Here is a 12326-nt window from a genome sequence, read left to right as displayed (position 1 = left end):
TTGGAACAGGCAATCTCTCAGATTGTATCCTTGGATTAACCTCAAGCAAGGCCAGAGGACATAAGCTTCCAATGGCACATCTAGCTATTGCAATTCCTTTTCTAACAACAACAACAACAACAACAACAACAACAACAACAACAATTTTATTATTTATATCCCGCCCATCTGGGCAGTTTACAGCATATCTGAAAACATCGTCTTTAAAACTTCCCTAAACAGGGCTGCCTTCAGATGTCCTCCAAAATTCAGATAGGTGTTTATTTCCTTGACATCTGAAGGGAGGGCATTCCACAGGGAGGGCGCCACTACCAAGAAGGCCCTCTGTCCTCTACCTAGAACAAGACTGGGGGAACCTGTAGCCTTCCAGTTGTTGTTGGACCAAAATGTATCTGTCCAAGCCACCATGGTCAATGGTCAGGGGATGATTGGGTGGGCTGTACTTGGATATGTCAGAAGATTAAAATGAGAATGGAAAAGGCCCAATTGCCTTATAAATCTGGCCTGCGGACGGTCCGGAAATCTGTGTGTTTTTACATGAGTAGAATGTGTGCTTTTATTTAAAATGCATTTCTGGGTTATTTGTGGGGCATAGGAATTTGTTCGTATTTCTTCCTTCAAAAAATAGTCCGGCCCCCAAACAAGGTCTGAGGGACAGTGGGCCGGCCCCCAGCTGAAAAAGTTTGCTGACCCCTGCTCTTGAGGAAAGTGCTGCAGAAAGTGAGCCCAGTCGCATGCTGGAATAGGCAGGGGAAGGCATAACACTGCTCTCTTCCCTGACCCCTTCCACCCCATCTCCCTGGTTGTAAATCCCCATCTGAATATTTTAATCTCCCCGATGGCTCATTCTTCTTCAGAATCTCTGCATCGTTCTGCTCTCTTCTTGCCCTGACAGGGAATGTTGTTGTAGAGACCTTCCTCCTGGTCTTCGGCCGGTTTGGCTCCACTCTCCATCCATGATTGCGATATTGGGGGCTGCGGCAGAGCAGGGGGTGGCAAGGCAGTAAAAGGCGTCTGAGTCCTGAAAAGGAGAAGGAAATTGAGGGACATGTTCAAAGAATGATGATCCCCCCAAGCCTGTTGGGAGCAAATTGAGGGTTCGCTTCATTCAGTTTTGACAGCAGCCAGCTGGACACTCCTGGGCAACTCACAAACAGGCCACCCTCCTCTTTTGCTTATCTCCAGTGCACAGCAATTCAGAGGTAGACTGCTTCTGCACAATGAAGATCTACTTAGCTGTCATGACTAAAATGTTTTGGCAGAATATTCTTCACGAATGTACCTCTTTTCAAAAGGCATCTAAACCACATCCTGTAGCAGCCAATCCCATAGCTCAGTTTCTATTTCCTTAAATAGAAATTGGGGGGGCAGTTATTGTATTGTCAAAGGTTTCATGGAGGAAGTGATGGTTTCAGTATGAAAGACAGGAAGAATCTCCCAATCCCAGTCATGAATGGAGGGGGAAATAACCTCGCTAAACTAGGGTCATCTAGCCCAGCCTCCGGCAACCTGGAATCCTGCTCTGCTCCCTTCGCCCCTTCTGCCCCCACCTTTCCCTGTCCACTGGCTCTGTCCCTGTCCCAGCCACCCCATCCCTTACAGACATCTTTCCTTCTCTAAAATATGCCAGTCATTTCCCCCTCCTGAATCAGGTAGGTAGTGGTGTTGGTCTGACGCAGTAGAAATATATATATATAAATTAAAAAATTGTCCAGTAGCACCTTGGAGACCAACTAAGTTTGTTCTTGGTATGAGCTTTCGTGAGCATGCACACTTCTTCAGATACACTGAAACAGAAGTCACCAGACCCTTATATGTAGTGAGACAGGGAGGGGTATTACTCAGAAGGGTGGTGGGAATGAGTGATTGGCTGATAGTGGTAAACAGTCGGTTTACCACACCTATCAGCCAATCACCAATTTCCACCACCCTTCTAAGTAATATCCCTCCCCACCCTCTCACTATATATAAAGGTCTGGTGACTTCTGTTTCAGTGTATCTGAAGAAGTGTGCATGCACACGAAAGCTCATACCAAGAACAAACTTAGTTGGTCTCTAAGGTGCTACTGGACAATTTTTTAATTTTTTAAAATGTATTTTCCCCTCCTTATCTGCCACCCTCAAACTTGTCCTATCAGTCCTTCTTCCTGGATAGCTCAGTTGGCTAGAGCGTGGCGCTGATTATGCCAAAGTTTCAGGTTTGATCCCCATAAGGGGCAGCTGTATTTCCCTGCATTGCAGGGGGGGTTGGACTAGATGATCCACTGGGTCCCTTCCAATTCTACAATTCTATGATTCTTCCTGTGGGGTCTCTTTGCTCCTTTTTCAGCCTGGGACACACACCCCCCCCCGCTGTCTGTTCCTCCAGCCGCCTTTCACCCTTTTATCTCCCAGCCAACAAGACATTGTCCCTCTCTTGACTGATAAGTCTCTCCTGCATTTCCAGGTTGCCAGGCTCTGGGTTCAAGTTTTCCTCCCCCCTGGAAACTCCTTGCATAGTTTGTGGGTGCTCTTCGCCTCCAACTATGTTCAAAACTTTAAGAACTGAACTGCTGCCTGAGCTGGCTCTTTCGCTCCTCCCTTCTTGTGTGCCACGACCATTGTTATTTTGGTTGGCCAGTCTAGGAACACTTTTTGGAAGAAATGCTTTAAATAAACAAGAAATTATGAAGACACACATCACATCAGTGTTATACCAGCATTAGTTGCCATTACCTCTGAGGCTTCCTAGTGGCGCTGAACATTTCAAGGTACTCGGAATTTGCTTCTTCCCTGTTTTCCTGTTCGGATTTCAACGCTTCCAAAGTGGAAATGGAGAGAGAGAAGAAAGATGGTGAGACAGGGCTGGTCCTGAAAATAAACCTCTTGTGGCTGGGAGTTCCACAGGACAGACACAGGCAAGGCTCCCTCCCACACCCTAACCACATCCAATATGAAGGAAGACAAAATAAATGCTTGCTTTTAACCAACACTGCTTCCATGACCACCACTCTCGTGACGCAGAGAAGAGCACCATTCCCTAATAGGAAGTGACAGGAGAGGGCCACAGTTCTCAGCATCACCTACCTTTATTCCTTCTCGTGCAGTAAAAAGCAAGAGGGACCATCAGGATCGCCAGTGGAATTGCCAAACATGCATACAGCAGGGGTGGAGAAGAGGAATTTGGTGCCCAAACTGCAGAAAGGGAAGAAGGGGATTCAGCTGTTGGTATGAAATAATTGGGGGGGGGGGACTCCATTGTAGCCATTGCTGTTGAAGACACAATAACAGTAATTCACTGAAGTTAAAAACACAGTGATCATACAAGCTAATATCACCATCTGTTTATAATGCCTATTTTAATATAAAATAGGATTTGTTTTGCAAATTAAAGTGCATGTGAAGACAGGCTCGAAATAGTGGGTCCGACAGTCAAGAAGGCGGTTTCTGCATATTATTATTATTATTATTATTATTATTATTATTAGTAGTAGTAGTAGTAGTAGTAGTAGTATTGAAATTATATGCCACCCTATACCCAGAGGTCTCAGGGTGGTTCACAGAAAAGATCACAACATACATAATCAGAATAAACACCCCCCCCCAGAAAAGAGCTACATCTTCAGTGGCGTAGCGTGGGTTGTCAGCACCCGGGGCAAGGCAAGTAATTTGCGCCCCCTAACCCCAGATGTTGCGCCCGGTGTGGCCGGCCCCCCCTGCACTCCCACGCTACGCCACTGTACATCTTAAAGGGTATGGGATGTCAAACAGATCAACCAAAGGTCTGGTTAAAAAGGAACGTTTTTGCCTGGTGCCAAAAGGTGTATAATGAAGGCACCAGGCGAACTTACCTGGGGAGAGCATTCCACAGATGGGAACCACTGCACATGCTGTAGAGAGAAATGAGGGGCAGGTGGGGCTTGGGAAGGGGACTCTGACCCCCAACCTCCGCTGCCTTGCGGGATATCTTGGGGAGAAGAAAAGGCTCAAGAGGAAACCCTAAAAAGTCCCTAAGGCGGTTGGACGGGGCCTTGTACTCCTTCTGGCAACTCCTGCAGCCAAGCTGGTGCCAAACGTCTTGCTTTCCTTTCCTTTGGACCCCATCAGCTGTGGGAATGTTCAGGGTGGCAGGAGAGGATATATTGTTTATTAATATCCTTCCTAACTTATGCTAGCAAGTTCCTTTACTTAGCAGAGTTACATTCCCCCTTTTTACATGCACAGCAGATAGCTGGTCGCAGGCTCGTGCGAGCCTCTCGCTATTATACAATTCGTTCTGTCTTTGGATTGAATTGTACGCTCCTGGTAAGTTCCCTTGAATCCCTCTTAAAAGAATAAAGATGCCACAATCTTATCCAAAGTCAATACAAGAAGTTTACTTACATCAGTTCACAGTTGGATTCCTGAAGGCAGACTTAGTTACAAATATGTACATGTGGAATCTACCCCATAAGGAGGAATAATCCCTAGCAGAGCAGTCTTAGCTACAAGCTGGTCAAAAGAGGAAGGAAGTCAAAAAAGGAAAAGGTTGCCGCGTGACTCGTCCTTTTGTTACCTGGACAGGTTAGGTCACACCCACCTTCTATCACATGTGAAAGGAAGGATGCTCCAGCCAGGAGGAACAGGAAGTTTCGACTGGCTGGAGCAAACATCCCCTCGCATGTCTTCTCTAGCATTTCAATGAATGTTGTACTTGACTGCCTTTCATGGATTACACCCCACAAATCCTATGGGGGGCTTTGAACTCAAATATCAAAGGGGGAGGGTCCCAAAGCTAAAGCAGACCCTAACCCCCAACTATTGCCACCAGTTGGAAACCACTCACCTGTGAGGTACACCTTCTGACTCCACGGAGAGACGATCCACCCCCTGCTCGTTTTTTCCTCATACCTGCAGGCAAATTCCCCGGTGTGGTTGAGCTTAGCCTTCAGGATGTTGACCGACACACCTGCGGAGGCACCCCCATGTTCTCTGGAGAACCGCAGGGACCCACCGCTGTCGGAGATCATCTCAACACCATCCCTGAAGAAATGGAATCTTTTCTCCACGCCGCCTCCTTTGGCCAAGCAAGTGAGGAGCAAGGGGTCTCCTTTGTTCACCACTCTGGACGGAGGGTCCGTTTTCAGTACTGGAGGAGGAAGAGGATCTGGAGGAGCCAGCCACAAAGGAGAGGGGGTTAGGAGGGACCACAAGATGAGGAAAAGGTGTGGCTCAGTGGCAGATCATCTATCTGCTTGTCCTAGATTCAATCCCTCGCATTTCCAGGTAGGGCTGGGAATTTCCCTCAGCCAGCACCATGTGGGATGAGTTCCCATATGGGACGAACTCAAACCCTCATCTGTAACTCTTAAGCTAAACCCTGCCTTCAGGGACCCAATTGTGAACTGAATGTGAGTAAACTTCTCGTTGCTTTAAAAAGAAGACTGTTGTGTTTTTATTCTTTTAGGAGGGAATCCAAGGGGTCTTACCAGGAATAATAGAACTTAAGAGATTCTAACGAATCTGCAAGTCGCTTCCTGCTCTGTAAAGAGGGGGATGCACTCTGCTATATGAATAAACTAACCAGCATGAGTTAGGAAGGATAATATTTAATCAAAAAATTCCTTTCCTGCTACCCACAACATTCCCACATGATTCAGTATAAGGGAACTTCCTGTCTTCCTGAATCAAAATGATTGAGGCCAAGGTCCACATAGATGGACTGGGGCAGTCCAGTATTTTGCCCAAGTTGAGGGACAGAGTTTGTGGGTTTGGGGCCAGTACGAATCATTATTGCTTGGAATGATGGGGACTGAACTGGAGGAGATGGGGAACATGGAAGTACTGACACGAAAGCTTCCAGGAAGATGTAGAGAAGCCTCACCCCTCCGCTGATACAACGGAAAGGTCTTATAGTAGGAAGGCTGAGAACATCACACCTCGGTAGTAGGAAATGAGAAGGGACCTCTTTCACAGGTCATGAACTGTTGTGTCCTTACATCCCTCTAAAAGAGTGTTTCTCAACCTGTGGATCCCCAGATATAGTTGGACTACAACTCCCATCATTCCCAGCCAGCATGACCAGTGGTCAGGGATGATGGGAGTTGTAGTCCAACAACATCTGGGGCCCCACAGGTTGAGATCCACTGATCTAAAACATCTCCCTGAATTCCTACTCATGAGTAATTTTTTAACTTCCCTTCCTCTCCCTTTGTTATTTCTCTCACACCCATGGGGGCAGGGACATGTTTTAATTTGGACATACCAATATTATATATTTGATGTTAGCCGCCCTGAGCCTGACTTCGGCTAGGAAGGGCGGGATATAAATAAAAGTTTATTATTATTATTATTATTATTATTATTATTATTATTATTACATATACTGATGGTGTTGCAGAAACAAAACACGGAAGAAAAGAGGGGTGTGAAAAGGTTACTCATATGAAAAGATTGAATGGAAAAGCCTGCTTCTCAGCGTGTATTTGGATTCTGCTAAGCACATTTTCTCGCCCAAAGTCTGCCTGGGCTCCCTCTTGCCCCTTCCAAGAGACGTACCCCGAAAAAGGAGGCCTCACCCATCACTGCAATATGGATGGAGTTGCTTGCCTGCGATTGCTCTCTCGATTGTATAACATTGTAGGTACAGGAATACTCGCCGCTGTCTTGGGGAGACAGGTGCAGGGCATGTGTGAATGCCCCCCCAGAGGGCGGAGGCTTCTGGAAATACAGTATCCATTGGTGACTGAAAAAGGTGACTCCGGATATGTTACGGTGGTCAGGAGCGGAGCATGTGAAGTTTATCAGTTCACCAGTTCTGTAGATGTCTTGTTTGGGGGACACAGAGAATCTGGGAGGAGGAGGGTAGCCTGAGAACAAAGGGAAGGAACACAGAGAACGTTGGAGGAATGGATCAGGAAATACACATAGGAAACTGTCAGGCCTATGGATAGACGGATTTGTCAGATTCGATTTTACTTTCTTTCTCATTATTCCAGTTCTCTAAATTTGTACAGGAATCCACAGTGCGGTTTTTAAGAAACGTCATGAAAATCCATCAGCATTTATGTATGCCACTACTGCGGCCCGTGTTTTGTAAGCCTCAAAATGGAAAACGAGTGAGGCCCCAACCAAAGAAAAATGGCAACTTAGGTTGACAGAATACAGTGGTACCTTGGTTCTCAAACGCCTTGGTACTCAAACAACTTGGAACCCAAACACTGCAAACCCGGAAGTAAGTGTTCCGGTTTGCAAACTTTTCTCGGAAGCCAAATGTGCTCTGTTTTGAGTGTTACGCTGAGGTCTGTCTGTTTCTGCTATTTCTTTTGCCTTCTTTGTTTTTGTGGCTCTTTTTGTTTTGTTTTTGAGACTGTGTGGAACCCAGTTCAGCTACTGATTGATTGATTGATTGATTGATTGTGTGACTGCAGTACATTGTTTATTGCTTTCATTTTACGGATCGGTGGTCTTGTTAGATAGTGAAATTCATGTTAAATTGCTGTCTTAGGGGTTGTTTATAAAGGCTGGAATGGATTAATCCATTTTGCAATACTTTCTATGGCAAAGCGCACCTTGGTTTTGGAACACTTTGGTTTTGGAACAGATTTTTGGAAGGCATTAAGTTTGAGAACCACTGTATGCACAACTTGCAGACTTAACATATAGAATAAGAGAACAAGAAGAGCATACGCTTAAAGAAGACTGAAAAATGTTTATTTAATATATGGGAAATAACTGTGTACACCTTAAAACATTAGCAGCATTAAGATAAATTCAACAGTGTAAATAAGTTTTGATGGATGCAATAATGGAAGACTGAATGGCATAGTTTTTGTAAAATATGCAGGGATTTGTGATATGTAAAATGAACCATGGTAAGAGAAGAAGGGAAGTCGTTGATATCTTAAGGATGTAAAATGAATATTTTAAATCGTAAAACAGAAAACGTAATAAAATTATATAAATATATAGAAAATTCATCAGCATCTTCGTGCAATTTTCTCCCCAGAAAACCCATTTTTGTATGCCGTTTGGACTAAAATACCAATTTTGGCAAGCAATTTCTGCTAACGTTAGGCACTTTTGTATCAAGGCCACAGCCTGCCCAATCTGCAATCACTCAGCCAGCGATCAAACGGTACCCCATACTGTGAACAGCACAAACACTCTTACTTGCAGCCAGGTATTCCAAAGGTCAAACAAACTGTTGCAGCACAAAGCACACACACCTGCCAACTGGGAGGGCAGAACAGGCAAGGACCAGGATGGTCTGAATTAGGGAACCTCTCGTTAAAATCCAAGTGAAATGGAGCTTCTCCCTCGTTAGGCCATTGGTCCACCTTGATCAGTGTTGTCTACATGAACTGGGTGTGACTCTCTAAGATTTCAGGCAGGGGCCTTCTCCATCCCTACCTAAAGGTGTCACTGCACCCATGAGTCAAAATGTTCCCATAAGTCAGTCCCTGGGTTGAGGCTTACAGTCGAATAGAAAAGGGAACACAAGGAAACCAACTTTACCAGCTGAACTATTAAGAGACTCCATCGCTCAAGGAGCCACACCAGCCACACTCTTCAAACCAGACCAACACTATTGTGGTGTGTGTGGTTTCTGCAATCACTCAAAACGTAGCCTCAACCTATTGCCGTGCTTCTGTTCTTTCTATTGTTATAAGAATTCGAAGGTCTCAGATATAAAACAAACGTTCACAAATGTACAAGGCAAACACATATAACCCACGTGTCTGAAATAATATGGGGGAGCAATCCTGAAGCCATTTTGACTCTCCCAATGACCTCAGATGTTCCTCTGCTGTAAGGGAGGCAAATGGGGAAAGCCTTCCAATTCTCTTTTCACTTACAAATCCTGTCTTAAAAGGCTCATAGGGTGAGCCTGTGACCTGGATTCAGGAATTAAAGTATTAAACATCACGAAAGAATGGCCAGGCTGCCCAGGTAATGCAATCAGTGACCAGTAACAGATATCCTGGCAAACAGGATTTCTGCTGTAGACAGTCTCCTTCTGTGATGTATGCATGGTATTTTGGGAGTGGTCTGTGGCTACAGGGTGGGCAGTTTCAAAAGTCTATATAAGGGCTTGCATACCATTGTTCTGGGTCCCTTCTGCATGTGGTGAGTGGGGACACTATTGCAACAGTTTTAATAAAGATCAGTCTTACTAGCCGCTTTGTTTCTCAATATACTCTGGTTGGCCTCTGTAATTTTCTCCTACCAATAGGGAACCCACGTAAGGACTCTATACGGGCTCTTGGATACCCCATAAGGGAAAAGGAGCAGGTTTTTTTTTTCTTATAACACTATCTTTGAACAATGCCTGGAGAGAACTAGACAGGGGGGATGTGTCCCTGTTGGTTCTGCTGGACTTCTTGGGGGCTTTTGATACCATCAACCATGGTACCCTCCTGGGCTGCCTTGCTGGGGTGGGACTGGAGGCCCTGTTTTACAGCTGCTCTGTTCCTTCCTTCATGTCCTCCATGCTATTTAACATTTACATTAAACTGCTGGAATAGGTTGTCCAGAGTTTGAGGGTTCGGTGTCACCAGTATGCTGATGACACCCGGTATATATATTATGAAAACAGCATACAAAAATGCATTATATCGGAGAAGATTCATCTGCAGAAATGTGTATGTTAGGCAAAATTGTATAAGAATGGGTATATCACGAGAAATTCGCACTTTAAAGCTGATGAATTTTCACGAGGACTTAAAAACATCAGAAGCCGGATGTGAAAACATGGGGGATTTGAGACTGGTAAAATGAAAACAACAACAACTGAAAATGGCAGATTGCCCGTCTCTCATACAACTTTAGGAGACATTTGGAAATGAAATTAGATGTTTATGCTAATTATTTAATCTAATCGTTAAAAAAGACTAACCCAACCTTGGGCAGTTGAGTTTATCCACCACCATATATAATTTCTGTAATGGGCCAGTTTTATCGAGTTTATGCATCAAAACAAAATTCCACTACCAGCCTTTCAAATAAAGGCCTCTTTGTGTGAAAAATACTTTTCCATTCACCTCCCCAACCCATTTTTCAGTTTTACTTCATTCCCACCCACACCCTCATTTCCGCCTCCCAGATTCTGGGTTTAAATGTTCTTTTTGGTGTAGCAAGTTGAAAATTGTCATTTTGCAAGCAGTTTTGGATTTAGTTATTTCACATTCAATTTCTGGATTATTCTTCCCCTTCTATTTATAGACTTCTTGCACAAGGATTTAAGAGTAGGAGTGGGTGCAATTAGTGCATTACTTGCCTTAATTATACAGCAATAGAAATGAGCTTTTTAATCAGCCATTGGAATGGGAAAAAATCAGAGATAACATCCCCCATCTACCCCATGATTCATTCCATCCTATTTAAACTCATTCCACCATTCTCCAAGTTGACATTGCTAAGTACAGGATCTGTTTCGTTATTTTATTTTTCCTTTTCTTTACACACAAGGCGAGTACCTTATCAAATTAAGATAGCGTGTACAAGTTTTTAAATCTCAATTCAGCTGTCTCAAAGAACTTGTAATCTCTATTATATTTGCAGAAAAGCAATGGGGAAATGCAAATATGAAACTCCACCTTCTGACACCTTTTTCATACAGAATAAAGAAAGCTGGTTCTGATTTATGGTATAATAGTTTATGGTATAATGATAACCATAAATTATATGCCAGTAACTTCTTTCTTTTGAATTATGGTGCTGGAGGAGACTCTTGAGAGTCCCATGGAGTGCAAGAAGATCAAACCTCTCCGTTCTGAAGGAAATCAGCCCGGAGTGCTCACTGGAAGGACTGGAAGCTGAGGATCCAATACTTTGGCCACCTCATAAGAAGAGAAGACTCCCTGGAAAAGACCCTGATGTTGGGAAAGATGGAGGGCCCAAGGAGAAGGGGATGACAGAGGACGAGATGGTGGGACAGTGTTCTCGAAGCTACCAGCATGAGTTTGACCAAACTGCGGGAGGCAGTGGAAGACAGAAGTGCCTGGCGTGCTCTGGTCCAGGGGGGTCACGAAGAGTCGGACATGACTAAACAACTAAACAACAACAACAACTTCTTTTAGTTTGCTCTGTGTTAATTTGAGTTAATGGGTTGTCTCCAATCTTAGTCACACATGGAGAAGACCCACTGAAGGCAGTGGCTTGCAGCCTTGAATTTGCTGCCGCTATCAAGAGTCCCACCTTATTTCTGCAAAGTTCTTTTCTCTGCTTTTAGCAACTGATGAACAGGCAGAAATCCAAAAGGGGAAGATAGGCTAATCAACATGCTCTGGAAAGCTCCACCTGTTGATTTCTACCTGTTTCAGAGCTGCTAAATGAGCAAGAGTTGTCTCCAATCGTTTAAAGCGTGATTCCTAGCTGCACCACCTATCCAAGACGGGCTGAAATTGTCATAGCAGGAACCAGAAGTCAACTTTACCTGCATAGGCCGATCCCCAGAGGTGGGTCAGGAGAGAGACTGGCAGGAAAGAAGAGAAGAGAAAAGACATGAGGAACTGGGGAGGGGAGATATCGACGGGTGGGGAGTTTTCCATCTGAGAGAGAGAAGGGAGGTCTCAAACCTGTCACCAATGTCACAGATGCCATGCTTGCTCAGTGTTTCTTGAAAGCTGGTTCCTCAGCTCATCGCTGTCTTCTGCCCAAAAAGAGCTTGCAAACTAGACATACCCAATTCTATTATTTTCCAACCCAAAAGACCAAGCCAGGAAATGTATGGGCAGGTACACACCCACACGGCGCTACCGGCCCCTGCGCACAAGTCAGCTCGGGGGCCTTGGAGACAGCCTAGATGTTGTTTAATATTGTCAACAGCAGCTAACCACAGCCAAGCCTCTTGTGGCTTCACCTCCCTCACCCACAAAAGCTTCTTCAGAACTGACAGCAGTGTGGGCCTGGAAGTAAGGAAGAAACTGCATGCAGCTGACTTGAAAAATTGAAAACCAACTTTTCACCTTGCATCATGCCGAGACATTGTGTGTGGGGTGTGTGTGTCTTGTACTAGGCCTTGTTAACAGAGACATAGAAAAAATAGGGGTGGTTGGATTTTGCTGCCCAACTCCCCCAAGGGACTGAGTCCCCTAAGTCCCTGATCAGTCAGAGATGAATGGATGGAGGCAAGAGGCAGTGAAAGCGAGGTAGATCTTTATTTTTTGGTTGCAACAGAGTTCCTTCCCCTCCTGGCAAGGCAAGAGAGACCCCGAACCAGGAAGAAATATCTCTTTTAAGAGTTTTACCAAACTGCGGGAGGCAGTGGAAGACAGGAGTGCCTGGGGTGCTCTGGTTCATGGGGTCACAAAGAGTCGGACATGACTAAACAACAACAAAATTTTTGGTGTGAAGGAGGACATCTG

The 12326-nt window shown here is 44.8% G+C and overlaps 1 protein-coding gene across 4 annotated transcripts; it reads right to left on the bottom strand.

Annotated features, from left to right (window-relative positions):
* Window positions 1-165: 165 nt before the first annotated feature.
* Window positions 166-11637, bottom strand: LOC309518026 (roundabout homolog 1-like). Of its 4 annotated transcripts, XM_082197800.1 has the most exons (7): window positions 11538-11637; window positions 11396-11434; window positions 6537-6827; window positions 4805-5125; window positions 3067-3174; window positions 2716-2797; window positions 167-1021 (listed from the first exon to the last, which is right to left on the bottom strand). In XM_082197800.1, exons 1-7 carry the CDS (start codon window positions 11560-11562, stop codon window positions 844-846), a joined length of 1044 nt encoding a protein of 347 aa, XP_082053926.1. In that variant the 5' UTR covers window positions 11563-11637; the 3' UTR covers window positions 167-843. The 4 variants fall into 4 exon arrangements, with proteins under 4 accessions (XP_082053925.1, XP_082053926.1, XP_082053927.1 ...); XM_082197799.1 differs by lacking the exon at window positions 11538-11637 and having other exon boundaries at window positions 166-1021; window positions 11396-11521; XM_082197801.1 differs by lacking the exon at window positions 11396-11434 and having other exon boundaries at window positions 11538-11601.
* Window positions 11638-12326: the final 689 nt, after the last annotated feature.

The sequence above is a fragment of the Podarcis vaucheri genome (assembly GCF_965113315.1).
Source record: "Podarcis vaucheri genome assembly, chromosome: 13".
NCBI lineage: Eukaryota > Metazoa > Chordata > Lepidosauria > Squamata > Lacertidae > Podarcis > Podarcis vaucheri.
Note: the sequence above shows the minus strand (reverse complement) of the source record. Positions and strands in the feature narration are given on the sequence as shown.

Excerpts from the sequence above, each read along its gene's own strand:
- LOC309518026 (XM_082197798.1), bottom strand. The coding sequence starts at position 6,948 with ATGAGAAAGAAAGTAAAATCGAATCTGACAAATCCGTCTATCCATAGG. Across the intron at positions 2,798-3,066 it reads CTGCACGAGAAGGAATAAAG|CGTTGAAATCCGAACAGGAA; the intron begins GTAGGTGATGCT and ends CCACTTTGGAAG. Across the intron at positions 1,022-2,715 it reads GCCACTAGGAAGCCTCAGAG|GACTCAGACGCCTTTTACTG; the intron begins GTAATGGCAACT and ends TCTCCTTTTCAG.